Source organism: Dermochelys coriacea, chromosome 8 (assembly GCF_009764565.3).
Source record: "Dermochelys coriacea isolate rDerCor1 chromosome 8, rDerCor1.pri.v4, whole genome shotgun sequence".
Lineage (NCBI taxonomy): Eukaryota > Metazoa > Chordata > Testudines > Dermochelyidae > Dermochelys > Dermochelys coriacea.
In genome coordinates, this window is record NC_050075.1 from 43,942,389 (window position 1) to 43,958,562 (window position 16,174).

A 16,174-nucleotide genomic window follows, 5' to 3' on the forward strand; every position below is an offset into this window, starting at 1 on the left:
CCCAGACCAGGCACTGCACAGAGATGGCTGTAGTGGCACTAAGTCTGCTCAGGGCCATGGACACAGGTAAGATCCCTTTGCTCATGCTGCTGGGCCTCTCTGCAGACTTGACACAATGGACCACAGGGTACTACTCACCCACCTCAAGACACAGCGAGTGCATGGCCCAGCTCAACAACAGCTCCATTCATTTTCTCTCCAGCAGCACTCACAGTGGTGATGGGTAACCATGCCTGCTCTCAGAAGGCCCTCACCTCCAGGATCACCGCTGGGTTCTACACTATCCCCACAATATCTATTTGAGATCACTGGGGCAGAGAGAGGTACCATGGCCTTAGCTGCCAACAGTATGTTGATGGCACTCAGTTACATATCACTCAACTGATATAACCACCCCCACCGAGTGCCTACAGGAAATTAGCTCTTGGGTGAAGAGCAGTTGGTTGAAGCTGAACCCAGGCAAGATCATAGTGATGCTGGTTGGAAAGAGAAAATGCTTTGAAGGGCTGGCCAAGATGCTATCTATACTTTCCACTAAAGACAGCCCCCATTTCTCAGCGTGATGCAAAGCCTCGGGCTCCTGTTTCACTCCTCGCTATGCTTGGAAGATCAGGTAGCAGCAGTTTCCATAAATGACACCTTTCACCTCCAGCTTGCTAGGAAACTTCTCCCTTCCTCTCAGATGGGGCCCTGGCCACAGTGATCCAGCATTTGTCACCTCCAGGTTGGGTCACTGTAACTTGTTGTTCCTGAAGCTGAAGATGATGCACAGACTCCAGCCGGTACAGAACGTAGCTGCCTACCTTCTCCATGGCTGATGCTGCTGAGAGCATCAGGCCTGTGTTCAAGTCCCTCCACTGGCTCCTAATCAGCTTCCAATGCTGGTTTAAGCCTTGGTTCTGAGCTTCAAAGCAATTAATGGATCAAGCCCCAGCTACATCAAAGACAGAATTTAGATCTATTATCCGTCTGTTCCCCTGGGGCAATGCATCATACAAAGCATCTGAGAGCTGGGACCAAAGCTGTTTCAATCGAGGGGACACAACAATGGAACAATTTCCAGAGGAGATCAGGTTAATCCAGAGTCTGAACAGCTTCAGGAAATGCTGCCAAGCCTTTCTCTTTGAGACAGCCTTTCCATCATGAGTGACACTCACAAGTCAAACATCCTTTTTATTTCCAAACCCTAAAAACAACCTACCCCCAACCAGAATGTTGCTGACCTCTTCAAGGGAGAAATGCCAGAGACTCCATAAACTCCACTCGGTACTATGCCATTGATTTACATGGAAGGTGCTCAGATACTATGGTAATGGGCAGCAAATAAAAATTTAGAGCAGTGGTTCTCAACCTTTCCAGACTACTGTGCCCCTTTCAGGAGTCTGATTTGTCTTGAATACCCCCAAGTTTCACCTCAATTAAAAACTACTTGCTTACGAAATCAGTCAAAAATACAAGAGAGTCACAGCATGTGGTTACTGAACAATTGCTGACCGTCTCATTTTTACCATACAATTATAAAATAAATCAACTGGAATATAAATATTGTACTTGCACTTCAGGGTATAGTATATAAAGCAGCAGAAAGAAGTCATTGTTTGTATGAAATTTTAGTTTGTACTGATTTCATTAGTGCTTTTTATGTAGCCTATTGTAAAACTAGGGAAATATCTAGATGAATTGATGTACCCCCTGGAAGATCTCTGAGTACTCCCAGGGGCACACGTACCCCTGGTTGAGAACCACTGACTTAGAGGGTGCCAATCACAGAGATATGACCATCTCTAAGTGGCTGAGTCTAATTAGGTCATGTGATGTAATTTACAGCTAACTCCCTTAAAAGTCTCTTTAGAACTTGGCCTTAAGAACTTAGCTCAGGAAGGCATCTGGACAGTAGTTCCAATGGCTGATTAGGGAAGTTGCCAAAGTCCAGCAGCTGACTGGGGTAGGGTACAGACAGGACTCCAGTGATTAATTATTTCCCCTGCTTACAAGGTTCTGACAAGAACCACTGCCCTGCATAACTACTGCTGGGGGAGGACGGTTTTCAAATCCCCCTTCAAAGGAGAGAGAGAGAGCCGTTGGCGAGATGCAGGAAGTGGATCGCAACGGGAGATGGCCTGACAGGGTTTTGGTAAGGGGAATCAGGCTGTTAAGGAGTGCTAGAGCTGAGGATGCAGGCTGTGAGATCTGCCCCTCATGAATCTCAGCATAGTTCGCTTCCTGGGATAGAGCATGACCCAGCAGGTGCTTAAAAACAAACAAACAAATAAAAATCTTATTCTGCCCTCTCCCAAGGCCAGGCTAAGTGCAGTCTGCCACAGGAGAGCAAAGATTAGGAAAGCCCTATTAAGCAGCAGCCGCCATATGATCCCTGGAGGCCAGCGCACTATGGGATATCCTCCAGAAATTGCCTAGTCTGGTTTTAAATAATCAGAGTAACATTCTAGTAGTTCACATTAATGCATTCACATTGTTCCAGTCACTGAAACTGCAGGCTTGGCGCCCTCAAGTGGTCACTTTAAGCTACTTCATATGTAGGATCAAAGGGGTAGCCGTGTTAGTCTGTATCCACAAAAACAATAAGGAGTCTGGTGGCACCTTAAAGACTAACAGATTTATTGGGGCATAAGCTTTTGTGGGTAAAAAACCCCACTTCTTCAGATGCATGGAGTGAAAATTACAGATACAGGCACAAATATACTGGCACATGAAGAGAAGGGAATTACCTTACAAGTGGAGAACGAGTGTTGACAGGGCCAATTCTGTCAAGGTAGATGTGGTCTACTCCCAAACAGCATCTCTTGCCCCATAACCTCAGCCATACAGACCGCAACGCCATCCACAGCCTCAGAAACAACTCTGACATTGTAATCAAAGGAGGTGCTGTAGTCATCATGAACAGGTCGGATTATGAACAGGAGGCTGCCAGGTAAAAAACCCCACTTCTTCAGATGCATGGAGTGAAAATTACAGATACAGGCACAAATATACTGGCACATGAAGAGAAGGGAATTACCTTACAAGTGGAGAACGAGTGTTGACAGGGCCAATTCTGTCAAGGTAGATGTGGTCTACTCCCAAACAGCATCTCTTGCCCCATAACCTCAGCCATACAGACCGCAACGCCATCCACAGCCTCAGAAACAACTCTGACATTGTAATCAAAGGAGGTGCTGTAGTCATCATGAACAGGTCGGATTATGAACAGGAGGCTGCCAGGCAACTCTCCAACACCACATTCCGCAGGCCACTATCCTCCGATTCTACTGAGAAGTACCAAAAGAAACTATACCATCTGCTCAAGAAACTCCCTGCTATAGCACAGGAACGAATCTACAGATCTACACCTAGAGCCCCGACCAGGGGTATTCTATCTGCTACCCGAGTTCTATAAACCTGGAAATCCTAGATGCCCTATCAACTCAGGCATTGGCAGCAGGATTGTCTTACATCTTATTTTACATCTTATCTTACAGCAGGATTATCTGGCTATTTGGACTCTCTCCTCAGACCTTACGTTACCAGCACTCCTAGCTATCTTTGACACACCACCGACTTCCTGAGGACACTACAATGCACTGGTGATCTTCCTGAAAACACCATCCTGGCAACCATGGATGTAGAAGATCTTTACACCAATATTCCACATGAAGATGGCCTACAAGCTGTCAGGAACAGTATCCCTGATGAGGCCATGACACACCTGGTGGCTAAGCTTTGTGACTTTGTCCTCATCCACAACCATTTCAGATTTGGGGACAACTTATACCTTCAAGTCAGCGGCACTACTACGGGTACCCACATGGCCCCACAGTATGCCAACATTTGTATGGCTGATTTAGAACAACGCTTCCTCAGCTCTCATCCCCTAATGCCCCTCCTCTATTTGTGTTACACTGATGTCATCATTTGGACCCAAGGGAAGGAGGCCCTTGAAGAATTCTACCTGGATTTCCAAGAATTTCCACCCCACCATCAACCTCAGCCTGGACCAGTCCACACAAGAGATCCACTACCTGGACACTACAGTGCATACAAGTGATGGTCACATAAACACCACCCTATACCAGAAACCTACTGACCACTATACTTGCCTACATGCCTCCAGCTTCCATCCAGGACACATCACATGATCCATTGTCTACAGCCAAGCTCTAAGATACAACTGCATTTGTTCCAATCCCTCAGACAGAGACAAACACCTACAAGATCTTTATCAAGCATTCTTAAAACTACAATACCCACCTGGGGAAGAGAGGAAACAGATGACAGAGCGAGATGGGTACCCAGAAGTCACCTACTACAGGACAGGCCCAACAAGGAAAACAACAGAACTCCACAGGCCATCACGTACAGCTAAAACCTCTCCAGCTAAAACCCCAGCTAAAACCTCTCCAGCACATCATCAACGATATACAACCTATCCTGGAAAACGATCCCTCACTCTCTCAGACCTTGGGAGACAGACCAGTCTTCACTTACAGACAGCCCCCCAACCTGAAGCAAATACTCACCAGCAACTACACATCACACCACAGAAACACTAACCAGGAACCAATCCCTGTAACCAACCCCGTTGCCTACTCTGTCCCCATATCTACTCTAACGACACCATCAGAGGACCCAAACACATCAGCCACACCATCAGGGGCTCATTCAGCTGCACATCTACTAATGTGATATACGCCATGACATGTCAGCAATGCCCCTTTGCCATGTACATTGGCCAAACTGGACAGTCACTCTGTAAAAGAATAAATGGGCATAAATCAGACATCATGAATGGTAAAATACAAAAGCCAGAAGGAGATACTTCAGTCTCCCTGGACATTCAATAACAGATTTAAAAGTAGCCATCCTTCAAACAAAAAAACTTCAAAGCTACATATCATTTGCAAATTTAACACCATTAATTTGGGCTTGAATAGGGACTAGGAGTGGCTGGCTCACCACAAAAGCAAGTTTCCCTCTCTTGGTATTGACACCTCCTCATCAATTACTGGGATTGGACCACATTCACCCTGACTGAATTGGCCTTGTCAACACTCATTCTCCACTTGTAAGGTAACTCCTGTCTCTTCATGTGCCAGTATATTTATGCCTGTATCTGTAATTTTCACTCTATGCATCTGAAAAAGTGGGGTTTTTACCCACGAAAGCTTATGCCCAAATAAATCTGTTAGCCTTTAAGGTGCCACTGGACTCCTCGTTACATATATAGTATGAAATTAGACTTTATCTGTAATTTCTCAATTGAAAACCAAAATGCATCTCTCCAGGCTGAGATCTCTGAATACAGGTGTATGTTCAAGTGGACATGACATAATACAGTACAACAGGAGTATCAGCCATAACCCTCACTGCCAGCTGTTGGTGGCATTAAGTCAGACACTAAAGAACATAAGAGCAGCCTTCAGGGCCAATCAGAGGGGGGGCCAGGAGGGCCATTTGGCCTGAGCCTCAAGCTCAAAGGGGGCCTCAAATTTAGACACTTGTTAAGTTTTTGGCATTTGATAAGTTACGCAACTTGTTTTTATGTGCATCGCTATTGGATCAAAATGTGACACACTCTCGCTTAGAGCTGCAAATTTAAGCAAATAAGAGATGAGATTTGGTAAAAGAATTTTTTTGTTAACTGATGGATTTTGTCATATAAAAGTTAAAAATGTTCATAAACATTAATTAAAAATGCATCGGTTCTGATGCACAAGATTAGACCATGATGAACGTGTCCTCTCAGATTATATAAACAAACCACTACTAGTGGCTGGTGCTGGATCAAGTGTGTGTTGAAAGGTAGAGAACTGTTACATTTTAGTGTCTTTATAGTTTTAGGTCTAGTTAACTAAGGAATTATTTGTGTGTGAGAATTCCTCATTATTATCTTCATATGGTAGCTAAAAGGTGTGACTGGTTGGTTGGTTGAGCCCTACCTTGGTAGCTTGGCCATCAACCATAGGCTTTCGTAGTCTATAGGCTCAGATTCAAGGTGAAAAGTTGTGAGGACAATTTTGTACAGTGAGTTTTGTGAGGACACACTTGAAATTTTTGGACATTAGCCCCGTGTCTGTATCTGTGTTTACTATATATATGCCATCCCTTTGTCTTCAGCTCAGCCTATTATACCATGCTTGCTTGAGTTTTGATTCAGTGATAAGGATAATAACCTCTCTGACTCTTTCATTTTGTGTTCTTAATTAGTATTCCTTCATTTTAAGTTTTTTCAGCATTTGGGTACCATTCACTATTTGTGTACCTGTTTACAGTAAAAGATTTCAAGTGTAGATAAGTTACTTATTTACAGCAGAATATTTCAAGTTTGGATAGGCTACATATTGACCAGATAAATCACTATGAAGAGGAGATTTGAAAGTGATGCAAGCAAGAGATGTAGAAAACAACTGAGTGAAGCAGCAGCTAAGAGCTCAAAGCCAATAACTTCATTTCTCAAATCACTGGAAAACACCTTACCCAACAATGCTACAGATAATGAAAACTCTGCAACTGCAACAGGTGATATTTCAATGCCAATACCTGAACATGAGGACAGTAGTCAAGAAGAAGATGTGCCAACAGCAGCAGCAGATCCTATGTATGATCAAGAAACTCAACAGCAACAGGAAGATGTAGATCTTATGCAGCAAGAGCAATTCATGAGTATTACAGGTTTGACTGTGACTGACATTGGAATTATTGAAAAGAGCAATGCTGCCCAAATTCAAAACAACTAATTTGTAGAAAAGATTGCAATTCCAAGTAACATTCTACAAGATGCTGATAATCATGCTTTCCCTACTCGTCTGCTGACAAAAACTCTTCCAAATGGTGAGACCTGTACAAGAGATGGGTTATGCTGGAGTACAGAAAAACAATCTCTGTACTGTGCACCCTGCTTCATTTTGAACAAAAGTGCTTCAAATACATTAGTTCTCTCTGATCAATCAGGATGGAGCATCAACAGAGGTTGGAAGAAGTTGAAAGACCGAATACCATCACATGAGAGTTCAACGTCACACAAAAATCTATGTTGCATGGAAATCAGCTAGTAGGACAGCATCAGCTGAAAGTTCAGTTGAGAATTTACTCTTGACTGAACTCTCTACAGAAACTAATAACTAGAAAAAACTTCTTGAGTGCATCCTGAATGTCATCTTTTTCTTTCTGAGCGGGGATTGGCTTTCTTTGGTTCCAGTCAACGTACTGATAATCGTGCAAATAGAAACTTTCTAGACATAGTTGAGCTCCTCAGAAAATATGACCCACTTTTATCAGAGCATGTTAAACGAGTTCAAGAATTGCAACGGAGTCAAAAGAACATATAAATCCATTCTCTCTCCACACGCATAAAAAACGAGTTTATTGAGCTATGTGGGTCATTCATACAAACAATAATTCTTGATGAAATTCGAAATGTCAAGTATTTTTCAAACATTGTTGACAACTCCAGATTGTTCTCACAAGGAACAGACTACTATGGTTATTCGATATGTTAAGATTGTAGACAGCTCAAAATTTTCAGTTTTCAGTTGAAGAAAGGTTTATTTTGTTTGATAATTTTATGAGAAAAACTGGAAAGAAACTGCTGCTTGAGTATGGCAATTCTAGAAGGTTTTAAGATAGATTTTCAAGTCTGCATTGGTCAAGCCTATGACAATGGATCTACTATGGCTGGGAAGTACAAAGGTGTACAAGCAGTTCTGCTTGAGCATAATTCAAACTGTATTTTCTCCAGCTGTAGAAACCACACACTAAACCTTGTAGGTGTTGCACGATTCAGCATTGTCAAGGAGGCAATTACTTACTTTGGAACTGTTTAGCAAATGTACAATCTCTTCAGTAGCAGTCCACAAAGGTGGGAAATTCTGAAGCAATATCTTCCTGTTTCACTGCATGGGATGGCCAAAACTAGATGGCCTGCACAGATTGATGGTGTTCAACCAGTTGCACAGCATTTGAATTCAGTGAGAAAGGCTTTAAATAAGCTGGAGTCTCAATCTCACTGCACAGGCTCGAACTGAACTTCAGTCTATTCAGAAGCACATGTTCAAATTTGAATGCATTCTGATGTCATCTTTGTGGATGAAGCTACTAATATGGTAACTGAAGCACGCAATGCTACACTTGATGTTGAGAGGGATAAACATTGAAAGTCTTATCAATGACATTCAACAGATTCGTGAACAATGGGATGCAATCCCGAGTCCAAATTAGTAGCACAGAAATTGACATTTCATCTGAGTTCTCCACCAATCAAAACTTACCTACTGAATCTGATGCCGAGCAGCATTATAGGATCAAGGTCTTCCTTGTCATCATTGACTCTATTCAATCAGGTCTTACAGGTCGATTTGAGTCACTGCGACTAATTTGTACCCTTTTGGGGTTTCTTTGGTAGTTTGACTGAGAAATGAAGATCTACTTTCTGCAGCTGAACAATTTCAGCAAAGAATACAACAAAGAAATCTTAAGAGATCTCAGTAATGAGGTCATCTTCCTCAAATGAATATATTCCATGAATTGGAATTTAAATTGGATTGAAAGCCAAAGGAATTGCTTCAAGAAATACTCGAACTTGGACTCTCTGGGGTTTCCTAATATCACAATTGCATTGTGCATTTGTCAGTTTGCCTGTATCAGTGACTTCAGGCATACGCACCGTCAACGTGTTGAAAAAAGTAAAGAACTATCACTGTTGAACTATGGGACAAGAGCATTTGACTGGGCTTGCCATGCTTAATATCAGCTGTGATATTGCAAGAAAGCTAGATTTTTCCTCAATAATTAGTGCATTTGCACAGAAAAAGGCTAGAAAAGCATTTATTAAATAAAAAATATTCAAATTATGTCTTACTTTTTTTGGTGCCTTATTTTGTTTTCATGTGTCGTCATTTTTTATCTTTATTATAGCTGGGGGCCTCAAAAGCTGGAAGTGGCCAAGGCCTCTCTGGACCTCCGAGAGGGCCTGGCGGCCATACTGGGAAAAACCAAAGGTCCATCTAGCCCAGTATCCTGTCTTCTGACAGTGGTCAATACCAGGTGCTCCAGAGGGAATGAAAAGAACAGGTAATCAATCATCAAGTGATCCATCTCCTTTTGCCCCTTCCCTGCTTCTGGCAAACAGAAGCTAGGAACACCATCTCTGCCTATCCTGGCTAATAGCCATTGATGGACCTATCCTCCATGAATTTATCTAGTTCTTTTTTGAACCTTGTTATGGTCTTGGCCTTCACAACATCCTCTAGCAAAGAGTTCTATGGGTTGACTGCGCATTGTATGAAAAAAAACATTTCTTTTTCTTTGTTTTAAACCTGCTGCTTATTCATTTCATTTGGTGACCTCTAGTTCTTGTGTTATGAGGAGTAAACAACACTTCCTTATTTACTTTCTCCACACCAGTCATGATTTTTCAGACCTCTATCATATCCCTCATCATAACCCACCTTAGTCTCTTTTTCAAGCAGAAAAGTCCCAGTTTTATTAATTTCCCCTCATATGGAAGCTGTTCCATACTCCTAATCATTTTTGTTGCCTTTTTCTGAACCTTTTCCAATGTATCTTTTTTGAGATTGGGTGACCACATCTGCACATAGTATTCAAGATGTGGGTGTACCATGGATTGATATAGAGGCAATATGATATTGTCTGTCTTATTATCTATCCTGTTTTTAACCATTCCCAACATTTTGTTTGCTTTTTTGACTGCCGCTGCACATTGAGTGGATGTTTTCACAGAACTATATCCCGAATATCTCTGAGTGGTAACAGCTAATTTAGACCCCATCATTTTATATGTATAGTTCGGATTATGTTTTCCAATGTGCATTACTTTGCATTTATCAACACTGAATTTCGTCTGCCATTTTGTTGCCCAGTCACACAGTTTTGAGAGGTCCTTTAGTAGCTCCTTACAGTCTGCTTGGGACTTAGCTATCTTGAGTAGTTTTGTATCATCTGCAAATTTTGTCACCTTACTTATAACTCCTTTTCCCAGATCATTTATGAATATGTTGAAAAGGACTGGTCCCAGTACAGACCTTTCGGGGACACCACTATTTACCGCTCTCCATTCTGAAGACTGACTATTTATTCCTACCTTTTGTTTCCTGTCTTTTAACCAGTTACCCATCCATGAGGGGACCTTCCCTCTTATCTCATGATCGCTTACTTTGCTTAAGAATCTTTGGTGAGGAACCTTGTCAGAGGCTTTCTGAAAATCTAGGAACACTATATCTACTGGATCCCCTTGTCCACATGCTTGTTGAGCCCCTCAAAGAATTCTAGTCGTTTGGTGAGGCATGATTTCCCTTTACTAAAACCATGTTGTCTCTTCCCCAACAAATTATGTTCATCTATCTGTCTGACAATTTTATTCTTTACGATAGTTTCAACCAGTTTGCCCGGTACTGAACTCAGGCTTACTGGCATGTAACTGCCAGGATCACCTCCGGAGCCCTTTTTAAAAATTGGTGTCACATTAGCTATGCTCGTCATTTGGTACAGAAGCTGATTTAAATGATAGGTTACAAACTACAGTTAGTAGTTCTGCAATTTCACATTTGAGTTCCTTCAGTACTCTTGGGTGAATACCATGTGGTCCTGGTGACTTATTGCTGTTTAGTTTATCAATTTGTTCCAAAACCTTCTCGAATGATACCTCAGTCTGGGACAGTTCCTCAGATTTGTCACCTAAAATGAAGGGCTAAGGTTTGGAAATCTCCCTTACACTCTCAGGCGTGAAGCCAATGCAAAGAATTCATTTAGTTATCGTCCTTGAGTGCTCCTTTAACATCTCAATCATCCCCACTGTTTTTTGAGCAGGCTTCCTGCTTCTGATGTTCGTAAAAAAAAATTTTCTATTACTTTTTGAGTCTTTGGCTAGCTATTTTTCAAATTCTTTTTTGACCCTCCTAATTATATTTTTACATTTCATTTACCAGAGTTTATGCTCCTTTCTATTTTCCTCACTAGGATTAAACTTCCACTTTTTAAAGGATGCCTTTTTGTCTCTCATTGCTTCTTTTACTTAGTCGTTAAACCACAGTGGCATTATTTTGGGTCTCTTACTAGGTTTTTTAATTTGGGTTATATATGCAAGTTGAGCCTCTGTTATGGTGTCTTTAAAAAGTTTCCATGCAGCTTACAGAGATTTCACTTTTGGGGCTGTACCTTTTAATTTCTGTTTAACTAACTTCCTCATTTTTGTGTAGTCCCCCTTTCTGAAATTAAATGCTACAGTATTGGGCTGCTGTGGTGTTTTCCCTACCACAAGGATGTTAAATTTAATTACATCATGGTCACTATAACCAAGGGGCCCAGCTATATTATCTCTTGGACCACAGCCTGTGCTCTACTTAGGACTAAATCAAGGATTGCCTCTCCTCTTGTGGGTTCCAGGACTAGCTGCTCCAAGAAGCAGTTATTTAAGGTGTCAAGAAACTTTATCTCTGCATCCCATCCTGAAGCGATAAAATAAAAATAAAGAGTATTTTCAAAGTGGCCTGCAAGGACTTAATTTTGCAATTTCCAGAGTAGTCACTTCAGGCTGTTCTCCTCCTCCTAGAGGAAAGTCACATGCCACTGGACTTGAGGCCTTCCTGTAGCGAACAGCCTGAGGCAGTGTCGCTCATCAGATCTCACATGCAAAGGGTGGAGTTGCGCCACGTGTGCATGACAAACAAATTAAAAAACTGTTCGTGCAGGAAGTGGTATTGCAGGCACAAATCAGTATTACTACACCAACACTCCGCCATGACACACCGTGCTACTGGACATGGCTGCCTTGCAAATCTGACATTTCTTTCAACCCCTGGCTGTCCTCTCTCGTTTTTGAAGTTGGGGGTCAGCAGTGAAGGGAGAATATAAAGTGTGTGGCAGCAGCACAAATATTACAAACTACAAGAATCAGTTTGTCCCCACGCTAAAGCACTGCAGCTGAACTAATTTTGCTCATCCTGGTAGTGAGTTAATGTGAAAGAAATATTTACATGGCCACATATTCAGAAGTTAACCCACTGGGATTCTATCCTGCCATGTCACACTTACGCCCCTGCTCAGTTTGATGATATAGGACACACATACAATAGAATCATTCAAAAGCTTCACTGTCGAATCTATTGTTTTCATGAAGGGCAGTTTTCAGAGTCCTGTCCCCTTATCCCTAAAAGAGCCATGGTGCAGGAGATAAAAAAAATAATTTAATCTTTCAGACTCAAAAAGGTTAGCAGTATCTCAAACTATGCCTACGCTGCATTTTAAAACCCCTGGCAGTGAGTCTCAGAGCCTGGGTTAATGCTACAGTGCTAAAAACAGCTGTGTAGACATTCGGGCTCGGGCTCTGAAGCTTGGGGAGCAGGATGAATTTCAGAACCAAAGCCCCAACGTCTACATACCTGTTTTTAGTGCCGAAGTGCAACCCTAAGTCTGAAGAGCTGGACTCTGAGTTGCTGCCACAAGTTTTAAAACGTAGTTAGACATACGCTAAGTATATTGGTGGGACCAAACTATGAATTAGGCTTGCCCAAAACAACAGGCTGACAGGCCAATCACATGTGAAGAAGTTCTAGTTCACAGCAGCACAGTTATCCAAGCACTTTTCAATCAAACCAATTTCTAGGAAGCAGGTGCAGCTCCACATTCCACAGGCAGATGGTGCCTTGGCAAAGGTCAAGTTTGAGTTAACATTTCAAAACATAGACAAAAAAACAGCAGTTTCACAAAAGCTCAGGTTCCAGGTTTATTAAGTAAAGTTAACTGAACTGTTTTTGTTCTGCGGAGATTCCTTTTGACCTTACCCAAAGGGGTAGCAGTGTTGCACAGAGTCATGGCTGGACTGTGATAACCCAAATACAACTTTGGCTCATCTCACTGCTGACACATGTGGAATGACTTGGGCACTATTACATGCTGTGTCTGCTTGAGGCAGGTACATGTACAGATCAACACAAGTTGCAAATGATAGTTTACAACCTGTCAAAACAAAGCAGGGCATTAAGCAAATGCACTGCCATGAGAAGACACATGAAAAAAAATTACAGACTTGCTAATACACAATAAGTTCAGGAGATGCAAAAAAAGAAAAACCTCAAACACAAAAATGTCAAGAGGAAAACAATTTCAGACACAGTCTGTTCTAATTAAAACCCAGTTGTAATTTAATTTTAAATTCCCTTCAAAATGGGAAATGTACAGTTATGTAATTTAACAGAAACCAGGCTTCCCGTGGAGAGGTGTGTTCAAAAACACTGATGCACAAATAGGTTCAGAATTCAAAGCAAAATGTCCCTGGGCATTGGTGGACTTGACTCTTGGAGCCAGAGCAAAGCAATTCATTACACTAGTTGCACTAGAGGGCCTACTGCTGGTCCTTGTTGTTATAATAGCACGTAGGATTCCAGAAGCAGACAGAAGGCAGCACACAAAATTCTGGTTACTGTGAAAAATGCCACAGGCCAGATCTCCCTGGGACCAACTGGAATAAAACAGCTAGTTACAGTAACCTGGCCTCAGTTCTTCAGCGTTAGTGTAATGTTCTGCAAGATTCTTCAGTTCTTAGCTCACTCCTTTTTCAGCCTGAGTTGTTTCTGTCTTGTGCCTGAGGACAAGCAAAATTGGCCATGCCAAATTATCCAAAAAACACAAGGGACAGGACCAAGAAAAGTAGCTGAACCTGTAGCTGGCTTTCAAATCCTCTTTTTCCAAATATCTGAGTTACAGATCAGAACTTTATCTACAAAAGAAACAACAAAAAAGAAAAAAATGGCACCGTCCACACACACACACACAAATCTTACAACACAGCCTTGTAAAAATGGTTAGCAATTAGAGCTCAGTCACAAAAGAAAGGATTCTAGCTCTTCAAAGGTCAGAGGAAACAAAGCTAAAAATTACTATTCCACGTTCTCTTAATAAGTTAAACTGACCTTCCTTCCCACGTCTACAAAAAGGCAGAGTAATCTACAGGCAAGAGGGGAAAATAGGCTACCAAAAATAAAAAAGGGAGAGGAGAGGAAAGAGCATGCGCAAGAGAGCGAGCGCGCAGTCTGTGGTCATCAGGGCTCAGATGGGGCTGAGTTCCTTTTAGGGGTTTAAAAGATGCAAAACAGTTCCTTAAAGGTTTCCAATCTTCAGCAGTTCATTCAACACTGTAGCCATAAAAACTCAAGTGTGTATCGGAAGAGAGATTCTTTCAGGCAGACCCACTGCCATTGTGAGGGCTGCTCAGTTTGTTTTAATCCTCAATGATTATGGGTTCATCGTTCATGGGCTGTCGTAACTGGACTGCTTGGACTGGCTGGAGGATAATGGGCTTGTAAGGGCGTCTGGCGGCTCGCTTCGCTTCAGAAGATGAAAGCAGCTTGCGAATTTTCCTACAGGACAGTGAAAATAAAAAAGTTTGTCACAAAAACAGAAAATCCTGGCATTTAATTCCTATTTCGTGGAGTGCTCTCAGGAGGCCATACACATTCATGGGCTGGGCTGCTGCTGTCTATTTCAGCTAAGTCGTCTCAGTTTTTTCTTTTATTAACCCATCAATAAAAAGCATTGCCATTTCTAGAACTTCTCTTCTCCAAAGAGCCCAAAGCTTTCTATTCTGACTTCAGTGGGCTATGTGCATATGGAAGTGTTTGCACGATCAAAGCTTCTATTGTAGCAGACATAGGAATGTCTGCAATAGTTACAGCAACCCAACACTTTCCATTATAAACTTGTGTATACACCCACACCTCCAGCAAAAACATCCACGGATAAATTTCAGAGCCATGTTACAAATAAATCATCATTGGCCACCTCACCTGCCTACAAAGCCAACTCCCTCAGACTTATTCTAACATTTCAAACTTCGGAACAGGTTCAAAAAGTTGCCAGTTAAAAAAAAAAAGAAAAGAAAAAAAGCCTAAGAGATTCTCTTCTCCCCATAAATGTGGAATTTCTTTGCAAAATTACACAGGCCCAAGCCCAAGAATTTGACCCCAATGTGGAGAGCCTGACAGAACCACCCAAGGATATTTTCCTTTCCACCTCTCTTCCTTTGGAAAATCCTCATGTTTTCAGGAAGCCTGAACTGTAATCACCTCAGACCACTGGGTCCTGGTACTTGTGAAGAAGCAGTATTCTATTCAGTTCCAGTCCCTTCGTACCCTTTCTCCTCCTACCTTGCCTGTTCTCTCTCAGGGACCCTCACAAGATACTGTTAAAACAAGAAATGTACTGCCTTCTGTCATGCAGCAGGGAGGGGGGAGTGTTGACCTGGGAATATGGCAGGGGAGTTTCACTGGGGATAAGATATCTGAAAGCCTGTAATGGGATGGTGAAGGTAACACCTCTGCCCGGGGAAACTGGCCAAAGGCTAGAGGAGAGAGCCTGCTGGAGTTTTTCGTTTCAGTTTTGTGCTGGGTGGTCGAACACAGGGAACCCCAAGGCTGGGGTCTAAGCTCCCTGCCTCCCAGAAGGACTTGACTGAGTGGTCCTTGTTGTACCCACAAGCTCTGTTTTAGACTGTGTTCCTATTGTCCAATAAACCTTCTGTTTTACTGGCTGGCTGAGAGTCACGGTGAATCCCAGGAAGAGGGGTGCAGGGCCCGGACTCCCCCACACTCTGTGATACCTTCAACACCTGAGAGCAGTGGAGGAGGTGCCCAGAGAGTTCAGGGTCAGGGGATTTTATTCCAGTTATTTTCTCCATGACAACTGGTGGGAGAGGTGGGATCTACTGCACCCCGTGGAAGGCACTTCCTGCAGTAAGTGACTAGGGAGCAGTAAAATGAAGGGGGATTGATGGGTAACAGGTGTGCTGAAGATTCAGAGAGAGATGGTTTCAGTGGGTGATTAACCCCTTGGAGTGTGTGACCAGAGAGAAGGACTTCTACAGTAACAGGGTCCCCCTGGGGATTGCAGCAAGCGGTCCCAGGAGCGGAGGAGTCTGCAGTTCGACCCTGGCAAAGAGGTGGTGACCTCAAGAAGGGCTGGCACCTAAGGGTTCTTCCTGGAAACCGTGGAAAGCTGAGAGCACAAGCCTGTAAGTGGCCAACAGGGAGAGTATGCTAAACGCCTTAAGAGCAACCTGGTGGAGCTATGCAGGAGGAGAGGGCTGCACATTGGGAGGTCCACCGAGGAACAGCCGATTGCCCAGTTGGAAGAGAAGGATCGCTTGGATGACCCGATCCCTGTCCCT

General features: G+C 42.7%; 1 protein-coding gene across 5 annotated transcripts in view; it reads right to left on the reverse strand.

The window, feature by feature from the left end:
• Positions 1–12,726: 12,726 nt before the first annotated feature.
• The window catches only part of MTA1 (metastasis associated 1), a 162,935-nt gene continuing 159,487 nt past the window's right edge, over positions 12,727–16,174 (reverse strand). For all 5 annotated transcript variants that reach the window (XM_043520611.1, XM_038414405.2, XM_038414406.2 and 2 more), the window contains one exon: positions 12,727–14,369. In XM_043520611.1, coding sequence (XP_043376546.1) covers positions 14,231–14,369 — 139 coding nt within the window. In that variant the 3' untranslated portion in view covers positions 12,727–14,230. The remainder of the gene's footprint in view (positions 14,370–16,174) is intronic.